Here is a 19,931-nt window from a genome sequence, read left to right on the forward strand (position 1 = left end):
TCCTCCTCCTCCTCCTCCTCCTCCTCCTCCTCTTTTAACATCTTCTCGAGCCGGAGCCGCGTCAAACGCAGCCAGGGGACACGAGCCGAGAGGTTCGGGCTCCTCCACCTGCCCCGCCGAGGAGAATGACAGCGCGCGGGCTGTGCCCCCGGGGAGCGCGCGTCCCCCACGAGCCGCGGGCCGCGCAATAATGGCATGCAGGAGCGGCGGCTGCTGCTGCGGCTCGGGTCCCATCAACGAGGACAACGCGCGCTTCCTGCTGCTGGCGCTCTTCATCGTCCTCTACCTGCTCTGCGGCGCCGCCGTCTTCTCCGCGCTGGAGCAGCCCAAGGAGCGCGAGGCGAAGGAGCGCTGGGCGCAGCGGCTCGCGCGCTTCTCCCAGAGGCACAACCTGAGCGAGGGGGACTTGAAGAACTTCCTGAGGAGCTACGAGGAGGCGAACGTGGCCGGCATCCGCGTGGACACGATCAGACCCCGGTGGGATTTCACGGGAGCTTTTTACTTCGTGGGGACTGTCGTGTCAACCATCGGTGAGAAGGAGGAGCAGATGTTTGTGGCAGGTTCTCTTCAGCCTTTTTTCAGGAAATAAAACCCACTGTGAGACAGAGCAGCCAGCTCACCTTTAGAGAATTAATCTGTTTGTGTTCTGCAGATATTACAAACTTACAAAAAGCACCTAATAGTGCTTTTGCCTCGTCACTCCCACATGTACAAACATTAAAAAAAAATTGCAAGGGATTGACAGACAAGCACAAGCACAAAGAAAACATATCAGCTCAGTATTTGCGTTTGGTAATCTGATCTTTAATCCTACAAATTTTTTTTAAAAAAAGAAGAAAATTGTCAGCTGGACTTCAGTTCCTGTTGCTGAAGAGGCTTTCCCAGTCCAAACTGGAAGGTGGAGGGTTGCGATGACTGACAAGTCACACAAACCCAGTTCTTTCTTTTTTTTGCAGCTTCCCTTTGCAGTTTGGGTCAGTATGCACCCCTTTGTTTTGTGGGTGCTGAAAGAAGTCGCCTGCTGTGGGTCTGCTTTATCCTGGCACGTCATCCTCAGTAATACCTTCTGTAGTTTGAGGCCAGGTTCGTGTTTGTCAGGTCTCTAATCCTAATCTTAACTTCGGACCAGTCTTTTAATGCCTGTCACAACCTTAAACTCAATCGCATTCTCTCCACTTCCCCTGCCACCCCAGCCCTAAATTAGCCATAGTTTAAACCATGATTCCAAGCCCAAAACATCACCTTTATTTTAATATACCTTTCCGTTTAAAAGAAGCCCTTCGCTTGTCCTTATTTCCTAGTCATCCCAGCCGTAAAATTCACCACAAGTCCCCCCCCCCCCCNCAAAAAAAAAAAAAAATCTCCCTCTCTATCTCTTCATCTGTATGTCTATTCAACACCCGCCCTTTTTTTTTAATCCCTCTTGAGCCATACCGAGCACAGATTCTAACAAACACAGGAAGAACAGGTGCCCACCTGTGGGTGCCGCGCACCACACAGCTCATCTCAGATCCCCTAAGGATGCAATCTGACAGGTCCGTGCACCGTAACGCGTCAGGAAGTGAGCAGCGTGTGCTCAAGGTTCGAGCGTGCCTCCCGCTGATCTCTACACCAAACTCTGAGCAGCTACCAAGCATCGAGGGGGCATCGCCGACGTAAAATCTCACAAAGACTTAACTTATAGACATGGAAATACAGCCGCTATGAACGAGGTAGGGGTACAAAGGTACAAATTGTATTAGTGAGAGCATTTGAAGTAGCTCGTGTCAGTGAGGCGAAACACAAACACCTAAAGAAATCCAACTAAAAGCACCGCCATGAACCAAAACACTGCTACTGATGTTTAGTTGTCAAACTCTTCCCTCCTGTGTCCATTGTGCCATTGTGTCTCTGTCTCTCTGGAGTAACTTTGTTTTCAACGGCTTGACGGGCTGATCGACTCACAGTTCAAATAAAACAGGGATGTAGGACTCAGCCGTTGGAGTTTATACAGACAGCAGGATAGCGGCTTTGAAGACTGGTGTTTCCTAGAAGGTAAAAGAGATTCCTGAAGCGACAAAATCCTCAGCAACCGCCTCCTCTTCACCTTCCTGTAGAATGTCAACTAATCCAGTGCCTTAGGTTTTAACCTCAAATCTTTTCCCTTTTTTTTTAAATTTATTTACCTAGCAACTGAGTTGTCTCTTTGGGCTGTCGATGTTTTACATGCAGACACCAATAAAACGTTTGGACAGGGGGCAGTTACAGCATCAGACAGCATAAGTGATGTACTGCTCAGTATCTGACTGCAGGAAGAAGCTACACGCTGTATCTCTGGCCCTACAAATGGCGTAAAAAAAATCAAAGATTACTCGTTAATGTCTTGATTGCTGGAACAGAATCCCACGTTTTATATCAAGTTTGGACATTTCAGCAGTTTCTTTTTTTTTCCTTGTTTTTTTTTTTTAATCTAATATTTGAGTCTCTTAGTTGTCGCATTATGGTTGTTCAGATAAGCTCTTTCCAAACCTGCCGTCTCTTTGCCTCAGTGAGAGCACTTCAGTGCATCTCCTAGATTGTGTAAGGCCCTCATTTGCTTGGGTTTCTGAAGATTTAAATCCCGGGCAGAAAGTAAAACAAGATAAATCCTTTTCAATGTTGTCTTCTGCTTGAATCATCACAAAAATCCATCTGTGCGATTGACTACGAACTGCAAGTTTAACGCAGCAAAAAGGCAGAGGTCTGTTTGTCAGCAAACTTCCAGTTCAGAGATTCTTGCAAACATGACCACAAACTCCAGTCTTTCTTTAGTCAAGTAAAGGCATCTGCCTGTGAGGGATTTCTTGGTTCCACTTGATGCTTTATAGGTTTTACGAGTCGCAGTTTTTAACCCCACACCCTAGACCCCCTTCACGCTGAATGACGACTCCCTGCTACGAACTAAAGAGTCAGCCAGAACCTGGATGGTCTTTGCAGGGTCCCAGAGAGGTCTTCAGTGGAGTATTAATGCTGCGTTCCATTACATCGGAATTCATAACTGGGAAGTCAGAGTGACGTAATTTCCCGCTTCACTGCGTTCCAGTCGTCCCGCTTTTTGTGGCCAACCGATTTTAATTTGCTGACATTGGTCACTTTATAAAGAAATTGTCCATGCCTGTGCATGCTTAACCAATTACCATGTAGGAAAAATAAAGACGCAGCAGCAGCTGCCACAACCAGCTTACTGCAGCCCACTAGTTAGTTTTTTTTAAACAAGAATGTTCTTCTGTGTTATTTTTTAAGTGTACAAGTTCTTCGAAGGGTTGTTAAAGATGTTTAATTAAGCTAAGCAACAACCGTATAATTTGTTAAATGAAAAATACACATTGTTTAACAAATTATACCATTGGCCGTATACTAAAAATTTGGGGTTGGGCAGGCTGTGGATTAGTGGTTAGAGCAGTCGTCCTCCAACGAGAGAGTTGGAGATTCGATTCTGGCAGAAATCACATGTTGAAGTGTCTCTGGGTAAGACACTGAACCCCTCATTGCCTTCGATGTGCGCCCCATCGGTGTATGAATGGAGTTTAAAGCACTGATTAGTCTCCATAGAATGATTCATTCAGGTTAGCTTTGTAGAGATGTAGTAGAGTGCTGCGTGGATGTGTGTGTGGATGGGTAAATGAGGGCACAGACTGTGTTGTAAAGCACTTTGAGTAGCCTGATTGGCTAGAAAGGTGCTATATAAGTAGTTCATTTACTATATCAGCCATCGTTTTCCTTGATTTCTACAAATCGACATCAGCCATAAAAACAACGTATCATTTGACCTCTGACTTTAAGTCTATCAAGTTTCTTCAGTTATCATTAACTTTCAATCTACACATAAAATAACTCCAAGTATTAGTTTTCAGGCTCTCTTATTACTTATTTTGGCACTCCTATCCTCAAGGGCACTTTTGTATAAAGGTAAATGGCAGATTTCTTTGTTGCAAATGGTGACTGATTAATGCAGCATTCGGATACAACAACACTGCATTCAGTACACAAGTAGGGCCAGTCAAATCAAGTTTAAAACAAGCAAATTACAGAACGATTTCTTTGTTTTGCTTGTTTTCACCGTGTGTAATTTCTACCTTTTTCGCTATTAGATTTGTGTTATTTCCACACAATAAACAGCAGCCTACTCTACAGAGTACAACTACGTTATCGACACAAACACTAAAAATACAGAAACATCTAGTTGTCAGAAATATGAAAACACCCTTCTAACCCTGCAAACATAATCAGACAATAAGGTTGTCTTGAATTCAGTTTTTTTTTTTTTACTTCAGGTTTTGTGTGAAGAAAATTCACTGTGATAATAAGAAAGCTTTCAAGGTGAAAATTCTTGTCTGAAAACAGATAAAAGCATGTTATTTTGATATAAGTCAAGCTTAAAAATGCATAAATATTTACCTATATTGCTTTATTTTAAACAACTAAAACCAACGGTCTGGGCTGTGGTGGGTAAATACATTTATTTTTTTTATTCGTTGTGCAGATACAGAAAGAACAACTTACAAACTTGGGGTCATTTTGTCTGCTTTCATCTAGTGCCTTATAATACGACCCAATACACTATACACATTACAAACCCCTCAGTAGCGATGTCAAAACACAACAATTCTCTGGTAGTCAACAAGTTGCTTGACAGTCCTAAGATAATAAATCAAATTATAACATCCATCCAAATATGAATACAAAATGCCAGTAAAAGTTAAAGTTCAGTATTTCCACCTTTATTTGTTGACTCCAGTGTGCCATCACTTATGAAAATACAAACACTTAGAAAAATGGCGGTTCTGTAGAGAAGAAGTCAACTCAAAGCAGTAGTTCATGCAAACTATTAAAATTTCCCTGTTTGGTTTTGTTCTAAGGCAGCAGCAATAATACCCTTTGGTCAGACTAGTCATTAGCTTGTCAGTCCAGCCAGAATTCTGCATACGTTGTGCTGCTTTAGCCAATCATATATTAAATCATTCAGTTTGTTCTGGAGACACTATGACTTTAGCTTTTTGCAACTTTTACACTTTTCAAATTATTTAACTTAATTTACAAATAGTTTTCTCATAGAAATACATTGAGATGTATTTAAAGCCCTCAAAAACATTGTTTTTGTTTTGTAAATCTGCTTTGTCATACTTGTTATATTTCGGTCCCTACTTATAGCTACAGTTCTATTATTTTAGCTTCTAGCTTCCCTTTTGATACTTTTAGCATTTAGCTAGCATTTTGCTACCTTTAGTAAGCCTTTAGCTCATATTACTTAGGGTGCATCTTGTTTTAGATTAAACAACTTAGTTTCAGCTTCTTCAGCAAATTTTAGCAACATCATTCAGCATTCACAAGGCATTTTTGCAGAAAAGGATTTTTTCTAGCTGTTCATAATCTTTCTACAGAACCTTATTTATTTTAAAGGATCCGAACTGCCCCTTTAAGTTTCTGTTCTGTTCTTATGTTGTTTACGTCACTCACAGGTTCAGCTTGAAGAGAGCCTTAAAATAGCAGCACCTAGAGCACTTGTTTTATCATATATATATCTATATATAGATATAGATATAGATATCTCCATCAGCACATGGATTTTTATGTCACACAAAAAAGGACAATAGTCGTCTTGTCAAGATATTGTCTCACTCATACTTCCAGAAGCAGAAGAATTGGAAGAAAATGGTGTTTGGTGACACAAAAAGAGACAGAAGTTAATCGGCTTCTTTTACACAAGGTATAAAACTGGGCTTCAGCATAAAAATAGATCCGGATTTTTGTGCTTTGTTTTGTTTTTGTGAATGATACGACTCCTTCAGTAGAGTCGAGGCTTTAAGCTAGGAATGAGAATAATAGGTCCCCGTTCATATAGGAAGGTTGGGTTGAAAAGAAAAGTCGGTGTTGTCTTGCGAAACCCAGAAACCCTCATTAGCACCAACCACATTCAGGACTTTAGTTCCAGACAGCCATCCTGACTCAGACGTCGTAACGACACCACAGCACACTAATTTCTTTCGTATCCCTCAGATACAATATTATTCTTATTATACTTTATCAAATGGGTCAAATAGCTCATCAGCATCACATTCAAATGGATTTGTAAAAAAAAAAAAAAAAAAAAAACCCTGAAGGTAAGAAAAACAAATCTATAAAATCCAGCTCATTTGGCTTTATTGTCGTGTTTGGGAGAAAACTCCGGCTCAATTAGCACCTCGACAACCAATTTGAATGAAGAGGCAATCAAACCCTCCACAAGAAGCCTCCCTTCAGCAAAGCCAATTAGTTCACCGCATATGTTGTTGTCTTTTATCGGAACAGATAAAGGTAAAGATTGGCTTTCTGAAAAGGAATTTTAATTTTGTGCCGCTCTACCTTCAGGAAATAATTGTTGCGTAACAAAAACTTTGAATACGCCAGAGAAAAAGACAATGTTATGAATGTATTAACTGCCAAAAAAAAAAGAAGATGACTGAAAGCACTTTGAAATTATGGGAAATAATTGAAGGGTGAGAAGGAGCGAAGGGAAGGGTGTCACCATTAGCAGTGGAGTGGAGGGAAGCTAGTTGCAGGAGTACAATTTACACTTAGGAAAAAAAAGACATAAGTAATTGGCCATCTTCACTGATGACAGATTGGATGTGCATTTAGTTTAAAAGAAAAAGCAGCTGGAAGTGATTCTCACAACCGTTCTGGCTGCAGCTAGTCAATCCATTTATTTTCTGCGCTGTGGCTCGGTTGCAAAACCCTGAAAGAAAACCGAGGTGTTCTCTAAGCCCTGTATTTGTCAGCTTACAGTGGAGTCCTGTGTCGATTACTCTTCTCTTCTGTCCTTTCAGTCAAAGCCTTTCATGTATTACGAAGAGAAACTGAACAATTCAAAGCGAAGCCAGTATCTCGCTGGACGCCGTCTGTTCGGGACTAGTCGGCGAGCGCCAAATCGCTCCAACTCGTCTCAAAACGTTCGTGGGGGTTTGTCCCAGAGGCTTGCAGTCTTGCTGCTTGAATCTATCAAGGTAGTCGCAAAGTTGTCTTCAAACCCATCTGGCGCCCCTCTCAGTTTAGCTTCCCTGAATCTACAGGACTGGAGGTGTATTTTGACACCTGCAGGGAGCTCTCCAATGATGGGGCTACAGCACCAAATGTCCAGGTCTAAAAACCACACCAATGGTTTGTATTAATTATTTTTAAAAACTGGTCCAAATCTGCTTATATTAATGTTAATAGTGTACTCCGGTAGATTAAATCATAAACATGGGAGTTGCTGCCAAGGTGGGTAGAGTACGGTGGCCGTGAAGTGCATACCACATCAACAAATCACTACACACAATGATATCTTAAAAAACACAACGACATTAACCTCCTGGAAGAGGAAGGAACCCGTGGGAAACATGAGACATCGCTGATTGGACGACGGCAGCAATTGGCTTTTGAACCAAAAGTTATTCTGCCTGTAGCGCGTTTTCGAAATGTTACTGGTGACCCAAACGTAGCTGTAGCTGCTGCTATACAAGAATAATTTGAGTCAAGACATACATACAAGGTGACACTGGACATGCTCAGGACTAACCACGAAATTTCAGGTTCAAAAGCTAAACACCGCCGTCGTCTATCAGCGATGTCTCATCTTTCCCACTGGTTCCTACCTCTTCCAGGAGGTTAATGTGGTTGTGTTTTTAAATGTGTAGTTGTGTTTAGTGATTTGTTGATGTGGTTTGCACTTTAGGGCCACCGTAGTAGAACGTGGACCAAAATGGGTACGATGTGGAAGGGCAATAAAACAATGTGCACAGCCTAGAATCCAGTTTTACAAGCCAGGCCCATGAAAATAAGCTGGTATTTTTGGAAAACTGGTCATGCAGAATGCTTACTGGTCGCCTACTGGCCGCAAGAACTCAGGGAGACTGCAGCTGAAAATTTGCTCATCTTCTTCCAATTTTCTGTCAATTATGAGAGGCCGACTAGTTTCCGACAGTAGCAGCCCAGTGAGATACTACCCTGAACCACTGTCCTATGTTGGTCGCAATACTGTCAGCTCACTGCAGAATGTTTGTGTGCCAGGGTTTGGGATGACCACTCCTGCCACCGTCGGCGGAAAAGTCTTCCTGATGTTCTACGGCCTGCTGGGTTGCGCCGCCACCATCCTCTTCTTCAACCTCTTTCTGGAGCGGGTCATCACTGTCATTGCCTTCGTCCTTAAGTCCTTTCACAAACGGCGCCGCAACAAGGCTGTGCTCCCGCAAAACGGACGTCGCGTCTCTGAAGGAGGCAGAGCAGGAAGAGCTGAGGCAGGCGGAGTGGGAAAGGGCCAGCATCTTGCCGGGTGGAAACCCTCAGTTTACTGCGTGATGTTTATTCTAGGGGCGGCGGCCATCCTGGTGTCCTGTTGCGCCTCGCTGATGTACTCGGCGGCTGAGGGCTGGGGATACCTGGACTCGCTCTACTTCTGCTTTGTGGCCTTCAGCACCATTGGGTTTGGCGATATGGTGAGCAGCCAGCGAGTCGTCTACGAGGGCCAGGCCACGGTCGCGTACCGGGTCGGCAACTTCTTCTTCATCCTGACCGGCGTCTGCTGCATCTACTCCCTCTTCAACGTCATCTCCATCGTCATCAAGCAGGTCCTCAACTGGCTCCTCAGGAGGCTGGAAGTCCCGTGCCGCTGCTACTTCCCGAGGAGGGGCCAGCACTCGCACCGGCACCCCCGGCGTAACGTGGTGGCCCCGGGCCACCTCCGCGCTCGCAGGGACCCTTCCATTGAGACAGACGCCATCAACGAGAGCGAGACCGACACGGGGCGCAGGATGTCCGGGGAGATGATTTCCATGAGGGACTTCCTGGCAGCCAACAAGGTAAGAAACTTGTGGGAAAAGGTCGTCTCCCACCCACTGTGACATTTCGCCCATCTACTGTAATAGAACCAAACATGTCAGATCTGAAGTGACTTTGAACGGTAGTTTACCTTAACTGAGGCCTCGAGGAGCAGAAGGAGCATTGCTATGCTGTAGTCATTGCAACCATAGTGTCAATGTGGGCAAAAACAAGAAGCTGCATTTTAGGCTGCAACAACCTCTGATAGTAGCTGAAGAATACAGTTACATGAACTCTAAATGTCCAAAAATGATAATAGTTATTGGTAGCGATTGTCTATGCTGCCTTTTTGGTCTATTCCAGTGCAAAGATGAGTGGTTCTTGTATTACAGCTAGTTTCATCATTCAGTGTCGCTGTCAGGACACTTGGAGGTGACCAATGGCTGCTCCTTGGTGTAACACTTTCAGCTTGAATCAGTTGCCAATACATCTTGATTTCTAATTTTTTTTAAATTCTCCTGCTATTTTAATTGTGAATTTGAAATAATTTTACATATCACAAGGAAACAAGCATTTCTAGGTCACAACAACCAAGAAGAGCTTAAGAAAACACGCATCATTATCTCAAGATAACATCATTAAAAGAAATGTCGAAGTATTTCTTGGCTTCCGGACATAAAACAGAGATAACACTGCTGAATATCCGCTTGGGTTGCGCTCGAAATGTTCACTTGGGCCCTTACTCACTACATAATGAGTGCATGAAACATGAGGTACGGATAGCTCGGTATTTTAGCATTTCGAACACTACTTCGTTAATCTGTGCCAGGTATTCGCAGTCAGCTATTGCCTAAATGAACACCATCAAAGTACACTTAGTACACACTTGAATCTGAGGCGATAATTTATAATTTAGCTGGTTTTGGTTGAGAAAATGTAATGAACATTATCCGTCCCCCTAAGAATTTAATGACCTGTTCCACTTTTTTATGCTGTGTATTTTTTTCCCCCAAAAGGCTCCAGCTGTGACTGTATCACAGCCTTCTACAAACTAAGCTCACGAATTAACATCACGAACAAAATATTTCTGTGCGAAACTCTTTCCTTTAGGGTTGTGAGTACGAATTAAACAGCGAGTCTCACAGCATCTCGGTAGTGGTGGAAACTTTCAATGAGTCTGCAAATCAGAGCATTGAGCTGCAGTACGATACAAAGTTTATTTCTTACCAACTTAATGAGGAACACGTGTTTTTAGCTTCAAATACAGGAGGATTCTTTATTATAAGGGACAGTTGAAACCCTACTTACGACCAACAAAGCATCCATGATGCTACTTGTATTCATTTATGCTGATTGAATTTATTCTTTTAGAGAATTTATGTCAAACATATACTATCACCAATATTTTTACATGTAATTCAATTCCCGGAGATTATCTGGGGACCCTCTATTGATGTATTATGACCCAAAGTAGGGTCCTGGGACCAACTTTGGGAACCTAATCTAAACCAAATCTGAACTTAAAGTAAATAAAAAGGCTCCAAGTTTGAAGTTAACGTACCAGCAAGCTCTTATTTGTAATTTCGAGTGGACTGTATCAAAAACTATTGGCTGATTCGCTGATATGGGCAAAATTAATAACAATTTCTCTTTGTGCTAAGTGATGTTGTGCGGTTATTGTCATGGTTATACATCAAAACGATAAATTAAGAACGGATTATACCTTCTATATGTTAGCATATTAACAGAGCAGCAAGGGGAAATCAGCACAGCTGTTTATTTCCTTTCAGCTGAAATTCAGCACCTTGTCCAGCAAGTTCAATTTCACATTTTAGGGATACATTTTGGCAGCTATTACAGTTATCCGCCAAGCAGTAGGAATTAGCAAATGTAATCATAAGAAGGGGAGTAAACAATAAGCCACACACCGGGATGGGATTAAATCAGTGATGTACTCACCTCCTGCAAAGAACTAAATCCGGCGTCTGTGAGGCTCAATAATCAAAACCCACTCATCACCACGCCGCCAACAAGCACAAATTAATACCATAATCTGTGGCACAAAGATGCTTGATTTGAAAATATGAAGAGTAGAAATGAAAATGACTGAGAGCTGCGGCGACACAAAAGGCTACTTTTGAACCCAAACCTGTTAATTATCGAGCAGACGTTCACTGCGCCGCCGCCGCCGCCGCCACCGCCGCTGCTTCTTCCTTTGCCATCCGCTGTTCTGTATGTCAAATAACACGACAAAACATTATTCATCTGCTTTTGTTGGGGCTTTTCCGTGTTTGCATCGCACCGTTATCCCGCGGCCCTATTCCAGCCCAGTTTTTGTTAGAGGTGTAATTACATAATGTCAGTTTAGTGGAGGTAAGACTACACTAATTACACGGTTTAGCAGACCTTGTTTTTTTCCTTAAGGGTTGTGTAGAGGATTGAGTTTGTTTCCCTGTCTTGTTGAATGTAAATGCTGTGAAACAAAAAGAACTGACTGTAGTACCTTTTTCTCAGTTAACGGGGAGGAGTGGCCAAACTTCATCACAGCATCAAGCCATTTTTATGCTTCAATCCCGGGTTTTTTTACCCTGTGTCATGCAAAAAAAGGCTTGCTGTCCTTGGTTATATTACCTGCTTCCCCTTAACAGTTATCCCAAAGATCTACAAGTTATGTTGGAGCGTTTTTGCTGTCAAGTTGATGCAGGAAAATTTCTAACTTTCAGCTACACTAAAAAAGAGAATACCAACAGAAATGTAAGGAAGAAATGGTACAAATTTACAATAAGGGTACCCTTATAATGAAGAGTTATTAATGCTTTAAGAATAAGTTTTTGTGAGTTTTGTAAAGACTTTATAAAGCTCTTATAAAACGGGTAAAACACAGTTCACACACTGAAGCAGGCTCACTATTTGGCAAGTGCTACACTTTGATATATTTACTTAAATGTCCTTTTTAGCTAGTTGCTCAGCTTACTTTAAAAAAAACACTTTGTATGCCAAAACAAACATTTATATCTACAACCACTTGTAGTATTTACATGCATGTAACCGGCTGAAATTGTTAGATATTTAACATCTAAATCGTGAAGAATGCAGGTAAACACTGAGAATGGAGAGAACAGATGAATGCCTTGCTTTTTATCTCTAGTTAGTACAGTCCTTTTTATCTAATGCACCGTGTAAGTGTTTAAAGCTGATAAGATAACTGCATTATTAATTGTTTATTAGTCATCTATAAAAGGTATCCTTATTGAAAAGTGGTGCTGAAGTATTAGAAGATTTCTCCAGGCAACAGTGTCTCTTTTAGGTCTTTTCGTACTTCTGCACATAACTAAAAGATATTTAGTTCGGTATACTCATCCGCCAGGTTCTCCTTCCTGCTGCAAATGTCAAGTTATCAAGAGGGGTCTTTTTTTTTATTCTTAAACAACAAGGTCCATATGTTTCCCTTTTAAATGACCTCCCTGGAACAACTTTAATTTGAAAGCCTTGTTAAAAATGCCAAAACCTTCCTGGTTTGATAGGCGACTCCATGAAGGACGGCTCCTTAAAAAGCTCGGTATCCAAAGTTATGTTTGTGATGTCGGCTGAATGAAGGTTAAACTCTGCAAACCGTCCATCCTAGAACCTGCTAAAGCATGGGTGTCAAACTCCATTCCTCGGGGCCGCTGTCCTGCATGTTTTAGACGTGTTCTTGCTTTAAAACACCTGGTGTAAATGGATGACTTGTTGTCGTGCTCCTGGAGAACTTGATGATTTGGTGAGGAGGTAATCAAACCATTTGAATCAGGTGTGTTGGAGCAGAAAAACCTAAAACTCCCAGGACAGCGGCCCTCGAGGCGTGGAGTTAAAGGTCTTGGACCCTGACTTTCTGCACGGAGTGGAACGGGAGTGAAAAAAACTATTGAACTTTTCTCTGTTAAACCATTGGGATTTTGTATACCGTGCTCAGAGTTCACTACACATTGATGTAAAATCTGTGCAGAGCGAACCCAGAATGCAGACTCATGTCGGGTTAAAAGAAAACTGATTTATTAGCAAAAAAAAAGAAAATAAAAGGCTGACGAGGCAGAAAAAAACCCAAAGCTTACTAAGAAAACACAAGGGTGACCCAAGGAGCAGGGCTTGACCATGGCGTGAACAAAACGGATAACCAACAAGACAGGGATGGACACCAAGCAGAGACAAATGAAATCAATGAACCAGCGAGTAATGGCAGCTAAAGAGGAGATTATATAGGCAGAGGCTGATGAGGAAGTGGACACAGATGACTGATTAGTAACACGCTGACACAGAGGAACACGACATGAAACCAGGCTTAACTACAAGAGCGTATTAATAAGAAAACAAGGAACAGACTAAACACAAGGATTACAAACATGAAGTCAAATACAGAAAAATAGCTCAAATCATGACAATTACAATTACTTTGAGGTGCTCTATATTGCTTATTAAAAAAATTGTCGTTCACTAAGTGGCGAGACTGTCCACATGAATCTCATCGAAACACAGAGCAAGACAATTTTTCGCTTGGCTAAAGACTTGCCCCAAAACAAGTGATATCGTTTGCAAAATCCTCTTAATATTTATTATGTCCAGCACGATGCAGACATAAAAGGACTGGTAAAAGTGGCTCCATTGTTGTTGTAATTTTTTCGTGGGCATGCATTAAACAGGCCGCTATGCCATCGTTTCTCAAAAGCTCTGTAGCTTGAGTCAGAGCGAAAACTGAGTTTATAAAAATATCTGGAGCAGCGTGGACACGGCTTAAATCTATGTATTATTACTACTTTTACAGGTAACCTGCAGTCATATATAAACTGTGGTTACAGGCAATTTACTACTTTTTAAAGGAATATCTTGTATCCAAATTGGTTGCACGGACACAGTTTGAAGAAGTGAAGCAAAGCACCACTTGTTCTCATGTTACACCAACGTCTGATAAAAGCAAAAGGTGTTAACATTCGGATCTGCTCTCAGCAGCTGGTTCAGCATTTTAATAAAGAGTCCCTCTGACCCCGACTCCTGCATTTATCCAGCCTTTAGAGCAATTATACAACGAGGAGATGGCGAGCTTGTTTCACCTCCACACGGCAGTCAGGACGAGGGGAAAAGGTTACACCTTGTCCTGCAGAGATGTGTCTTCTCACTGTTACCGTTTCTCTGTAGGTCCAAAACACTGAAATGTGAAAAGTTCTGAATTCAAAAGGATTTACGAATGAATCATTTCTTTTCCTGTTTGGAGAAATTACATTTAGGAAAGGGAATTTGCTGTCGTTTTTTAAACTCAGATCTTCAGAAATGTCAAAAACATTCCAAGATAACACTTTTTATATACAAGCCTTTTACAATGCTGTTCATTTCTCAATACACGGTTAGTTGAATGTGTCGGTTAGCTGCAAGTGCAAATAGCAGCACCGGCGGCGGCAGCAGTAGCCTGAGACACTTTGGACTGGAAAATTCTACACTTGTGTGGATATTTGAGATTCTGTACAGGTTTAAGTTAGTGTTTGTGTGAAGAGCTGTAAAAGTTTGACATCAGAGTCGATTTAGGACCAGTAGACCCATTTCCAAAGCCAGTTTTGCCATTTTAAACCAACTCCAATCGTTAAAGTGTTATTAATATTAGTGTTTGTGCAAACACTAATATTTAAACTTTTACACCACTATCAGTTTCACATTATAGTTATTTTTGGCAGAAATATTTGGAAATTCATGCCAGAATTGACTCCAGGCCGCACCACCAGCGTTACAGCCAGCTATAACCACAGGATTCTAAAATAATAATAATAAAAAAAAAACATGTATTGACAAATTAAGATTGTTGACATTAGAGTCGTTTGAGGATAGCAGCAATCATATTAAGATATTCAATAGATCCTTTTAATGGTTTTGTATTTTTTTACGGAGCCTAATTACATACAATCAAAAAGTTCCAGAGACTTTCCCTGGCATGTCCATTGATAACTTACCATCTTAATACAGTGTGCAACATTTGATCATTCAACTAGACTCAAGTTACAGCCGAGTCAGGTTGAATGGCAATAAAGTGACCAGAGGTACTTTGCAATAAACCAACAAAAAAAAGGACCATTTTAATTTCATTTTGGCTAAAGATGATCCGTCTCCATCGTCAGTTATCGAGTCTAAACGGAGCACGATGGTCCAAAGCAAATCTCACTGCAGTCCCTACCAATTTGTTCAACAATTACAGCCATGAAAAGCAAATGTCAGGTGGAACGCAAAGTCCAAGGATGTTTTGGTTTTTTTGTTTTTTTTTTCATGTAGCTCCAATTACACATAATTGTGTGTTTAAAAAACATCAGTTGTTGGGTTTTCCGCAAATTGCTTCGCAAACTGGAAAATGGACGCCTGCTGTGTGGGAGAGGAAAATCTGGGAGGAATTTTTTTTTTGTCAGTCACGTCTGTTTAGTCTTTGTCAGCTTTTGGGGTTTTTATTACATTTGTTCCATTTTCACACCCAAGAAGAGAGGAAAAAATCTCATCTGGTAGCTTTTTCTTTTTTTTGATCACATCTGTGAGATTGAGATGTGCCAGCCACAGACACACTTTGTATTCATCTGTTCTTGCAGGCTTCACTAGACGTACTGTATCTCTGTCTCTGAATACAAGCAGCAAACATTTTCTTATGTGTGTGTGTGTGTGTGTTTTCCCATTAGGTGAACTTGGCTATTATGCAGAAGCAGCTCTCGGAGATGGCCATCGGGCACCCGCGCCAGGCCAGCTCCAGCTCACATCAGAACGGTTTCTCCGGAGGCGTGGGCGCCCTGGGCATCATGAATAACCGGCTGGCGGAGACCAGCGTGGACAGATAGGGCGAGCTGGGTGAGAGCTCCTTTTCCTTTCGCAAGACGCCGAAAGCGGACGAGACAGAGGCGAGCGCGGGCGAAAGGCTCGACCTCCCGCGGGAGCCAGGAATCCATCGCAGCCCACTTTCCTTTCAGGAACGTGCCCCCCCCATCAGCGCTGAAGGCTCGCATCTGGACCAGAGGGGCTGGAAGCCTCACCAGTTTCCATGGTGATTAAAAAGAAGCCTGCCCAAAGCCTCGCATCTGAGCTTCTTCACCCCGAACGGCAACTTCCACTCATCTGCGGCTCTTAAAACTAACAGTCCTCTCAATGACTCGATCACATATTACATCTGTGGCTGTGCAGCGTAGGGAGGAGAGAAGAATAGCGTCAATAAAGTGGTTGTTTCCTGTTTTTTTCGTGCAACAGTGCTCTCTACATAAAGTATGGGGTGTGGTTAAGGAATTAAATTGGACAATTTTTGGGAAAATGTCATCCTAAAGTTAAAAGTCACGTTGTTCTGCGCACAATGTTTTTATTGTTGTTGTTGTGATTGTCGCTCGTTATCTCCACAGGTGGGAAAGAGTACTCTGCTTCTTTAAAAGTACATTTACTCTTTTGAAATTTGACTTAAAGCAACATTATGAGTCTTTTGAAGTGGGATTCTGTGCAAAGGTTATGAATAATTAATATTTTACTCTCTGTAGATAGCTCTTTGGATAAGCTTCGTTTGAAGAAGGAGAGTTTCATGGCACTCTCCATTCGTGCTGTTTATATATAACTAATCACTAGCTAATCACATAAATGATTACTCAACAACCGTATTTGTGCAAACACTGGTAGTAGCTTGTAGCAGTATCTATCCCAGTGAATGTTTTAGCTTGAAAAGATTTAGGAAAACAACGTCAAATTCCACAAAACATTGTGCCTACTGTACCTGTAACAGTGACTCGCGATACAGCCATCGTCCTCATTTGGAAGGGGTGTTTTTGTCACTTTTTTAAAGCCGAACACGCAGCCAGAGAAGCGTGATCGCTGGATTCGAGCAATGGGACGAGCTGGATTTGAAAAGGTAAAACCACGGATTTGCATTTGCTCCAAACAGTTCATAGGAGGCAACGGACTAACTGGTCGACAAATCACCGTCTAAGTTTCTTTCAATTATGCAAAAGCAGTGGCTCGAGCGATAAACGCACAAAAAAATACACAAACACGCACACTACACGGTAAGCACAAGCGAGAAGACCGGTACAAACACACCAACCTTTTCAACAATTCTGCCCACTTTCCAGTCTGTTGAAGACCTCAATCGTCAACCAATGTTTCAACTAAAAGTTTGTGTTTTCGGAAGTCAGATGTGTCCAACCGATCATCTGGTTTACCCATGAGAGGGCAGCAGCTCATCAATGTAAATAGTTGTTGTGACATGAGTGGACGAGTCGAGGCAACATCGAAGTGGATTCCTGCCGTCTTAAAACATCTTCTCAAATATTTCATCAAGGTTCATACGAACACTTGAAATCTTTACCCTGCTGTCAGTTTTCAATGGCACAGTTGTTTGCATAGAATTTACTGGTTGTTTGCAAGCACCGTTAGCAGCAACAGCTAGCTGTAGCACTTCCAGTGCAGCCTGGAATATCATAATATTTCTGCTGGCATAACCATGTGAGGCAAAACTGCGGCATTGTAAAGATTTATAAATAGGGTTTACAGACATACACAACATTTTGGAGACTGGAGATGTTTTTAGATGGCAGCATTTCACTTTGGCCTCTCTTGGACTAGCCGTTTGCTCATCAATCCAGTCAGAATTAACCTCTACTCCTTCAAACTGAGGTTCTTCAAAGAGCTATAACCTTTACACGGAACCCCACTTTCAAATAGCTAAACTATACTTTTTAAGTAATGCTAAAATTAGGTCAAAAGAGTAACGTGTTTCAAGTTCATTTAAAATAAAAGTTCTTGTTTTTTTAACTATCAGGAGGGGTCTTTCTCCTACAGCGCACACAGGACAAGAGGTAATATTAATGTTAAACTGGATGCACCTTTGCAAATTAAAGTGCAGTACCAAAACACAACATGTTGACATTCTAAACATTTAGGGAGGTAGAAATGACTGTTTTAGTGCTGCTCGTCCCACTGTGCTCAACTAATAATAAAACACATCAAATGAACCTCGTGGCAGCTGCTTTAAAATCTTCTTAATACTGCCCGCTTCTCTGCGTCCAGATTAGAGTTTAGGTTTGAGCTGCAGCTGGGCTGGTACCAGTCGGAGCCACGATGGCTGTGATGTCTTGGGGGTTTTTTTGGGAGGGGGTTTTGTGTGTGTTTTTCCTATTTTCCTTGTTTCTTTTTTGTTTTTTCCAAGTACAAAACTTCAAGCAAGCCAGCCGTAACTAAAAGTGCATTTTCAAATGGGAGAATCTTTTTGTTTGTCTTATTTTTTTGAAGCGCAATCTGACGATTCGGACAGGGAATCTGCACCGCCTCATTTCAATGCTAAAGGTAAAGCTGGATAGAATGAGGTTGACTCTGTTTCCAAAAGTAGGACTCATTGCCTGTTTTTGCCTCTGCAGTTACAGCAGGTTGGTGTTTTGTTTTGGTTTTTTTTTTTTGTTTTTTTGCCTCTCCAGGCTGGGTTCGCTACAGGCGCAGTGATCAGTGATCAGTGATCAGAAACACACGGGACAGACTGTTAACGACATGCCTGCAGAGTGACGGACTTGAAACGGACGAGCAGAGAGACGGAGAACGACTCGCTGCCACTCTGCCGAGCTTGAGTGGAGGAGTATAGGTGTCGTCGCTCTCGGTCGCAGAAATTGCAGGGAAATATCCCTCCGGGCTCCACCTCTTACTTCACCGGCTGAGCCTTTTTTGTTTTGTTTTGTTTTGTTTGCCTGAAGTGTCTGATTTCCAGAGAGCGGCGGTGAAAGGACAATCTGCTTTTCTTCTTTCTTTTTTTTCCAGTATTGCTATGATTAAATGCCATCCTGGCAACCCTGTAAAGAAAGTACTGTGACGTTATTGTACGGAGTCAATTCCAGTGTCTGGAAAACAATCATAACACTTCTGAATTTTGCATGATCCTTCCCTCCTCAGGAGGTAAAGCTGAAAAGCTTTCTTCTTTTTTAAAAAAAAAATCAAATGCCGCGGTATTCTTTTTTGGGGGGTTTTCTCCTGCATGCATGAAGAGCTGACCTCAATGCAATGGTTGGAGGTTGAGATAGGCAGCAATGGCAACAGGAAAATAAAATTGTTTAAAAATCTGCAGTATGTAAGTAAAAACAAAATGGGGGGGAAAAAAACTAACTTCTTTAAACAAATGGACCTATTATTGGATCTTTGGGCTGTATGATCAGGACTTTTAACAGGCATAACAGCAATACAATTACAGGAATGCCAGAGTTATTAAAGAAATGCTGAGAAATGACAGAGTTGGAACTTGAGAACAACATCATGAGTGATCTAATGCAGTACTGCGACATGGCAACATCCTGCATGATTGTGATGGTCTGTCAGCTACTACCACACCAGATTTGAGCTCAATATCTGTAAAATAAACTGCCTTATAGCCATTTTTGTGTTTCGTAAGGTTAATTAGCTGTGGCAGCCACCTTGAATTGGGTTGACTCCGGTTAATCAGTTGAATTTGTCCGTCCGGCGATCACTTTCTGAGTTTAAATCCAAACAGTGGTTCATGAGATAATTTGCTAACAGACAAGCAGGTAGGTAGGTAGGTACATTTATTTATATAGCACTTTTCAGCACAAGGCAACTCAAAGTGCAGGGTCGACTCCCACAATCGATTTAAAGCAAAGATGTCGTTCGGATGTGTTGTGCTCTAAGTATGGGTTGAAGACAACCCATACTTAGAGCACAACAGATTTTAACACAACAGCTGACAAATTGGTTGTGTTACAGCCATTTTTGTGTTTTCCGAGGTCAGTTGGCTGTGGCAGCCATCTTGAATTATGTTGACTCCAAAACTTGATCAGTTGTAGATGTACGTCCATTGATTACTTTCTGAAAACATCATCCATCCTGTGGTTCATGAGATATTTTGCGAACAAAAAGACAGCAGCAGTTATTGGCAAAGTTCTGAACACAGATCTCACTGCATCAGAGTATACGTTGGAAATGACTCTCAGCTACTACCACACCAGATTTTAGCTCAGTAATTGTAAAAGCAACTTGAGTCATAGCCTTTTTAGTGGAGGTGTCCTAACTTTTAGTCTCAATGAGAAACAAAACCACGCCTAAATCTAGGTAGAAAGGGAACACCAAGGACCTGGGAGCGAGCAACAAAAGCTGACGGAGAGGAAACAAAA

General features: G+C 41.9%; 1 protein-coding gene across 1 annotated transcript; it reads left to right on the plus strand.

The window, feature by feature from the left end:
- Positions 1 to 80: 80 nt before the first annotated feature.
- kcnk13b (potassium channel, subfamily K, member 13b) lies at positions 81 to 18,884 on the plus strand. The gene is made up of 3 exons (XM_017409096.3): positions 81 to 530; positions 8,047 to 8,834; positions 15,474 to 18,884. The coding sequence occupies exons 1-3, from the start codon at positions 191 to 193 to the stop codon at positions 15,627 to 15,629; spliced, it is 1,284 nt and encodes a 427-aa protein (XP_017264585.1). The 5' UTR covers positions 81 to 190; the 3' UTR covers positions 15,630 to 18,884.
- The last annotated feature ends 1,047 nt before the right edge of the window (positions 18,885 to 19,931 follow it).

This window comes from Kryptolebias marmoratus, linkage group LG19, assembly GCF_001649575.2.
Source record: "Kryptolebias marmoratus isolate JLee-2015 linkage group LG19, ASM164957v2, whole genome shotgun sequence".
In the NCBI taxonomy this organism is placed as follows: Eukaryota; Metazoa; Chordata; class Actinopteri; order Cyprinodontiformes; family Rivulidae; genus Kryptolebias; species Kryptolebias marmoratus.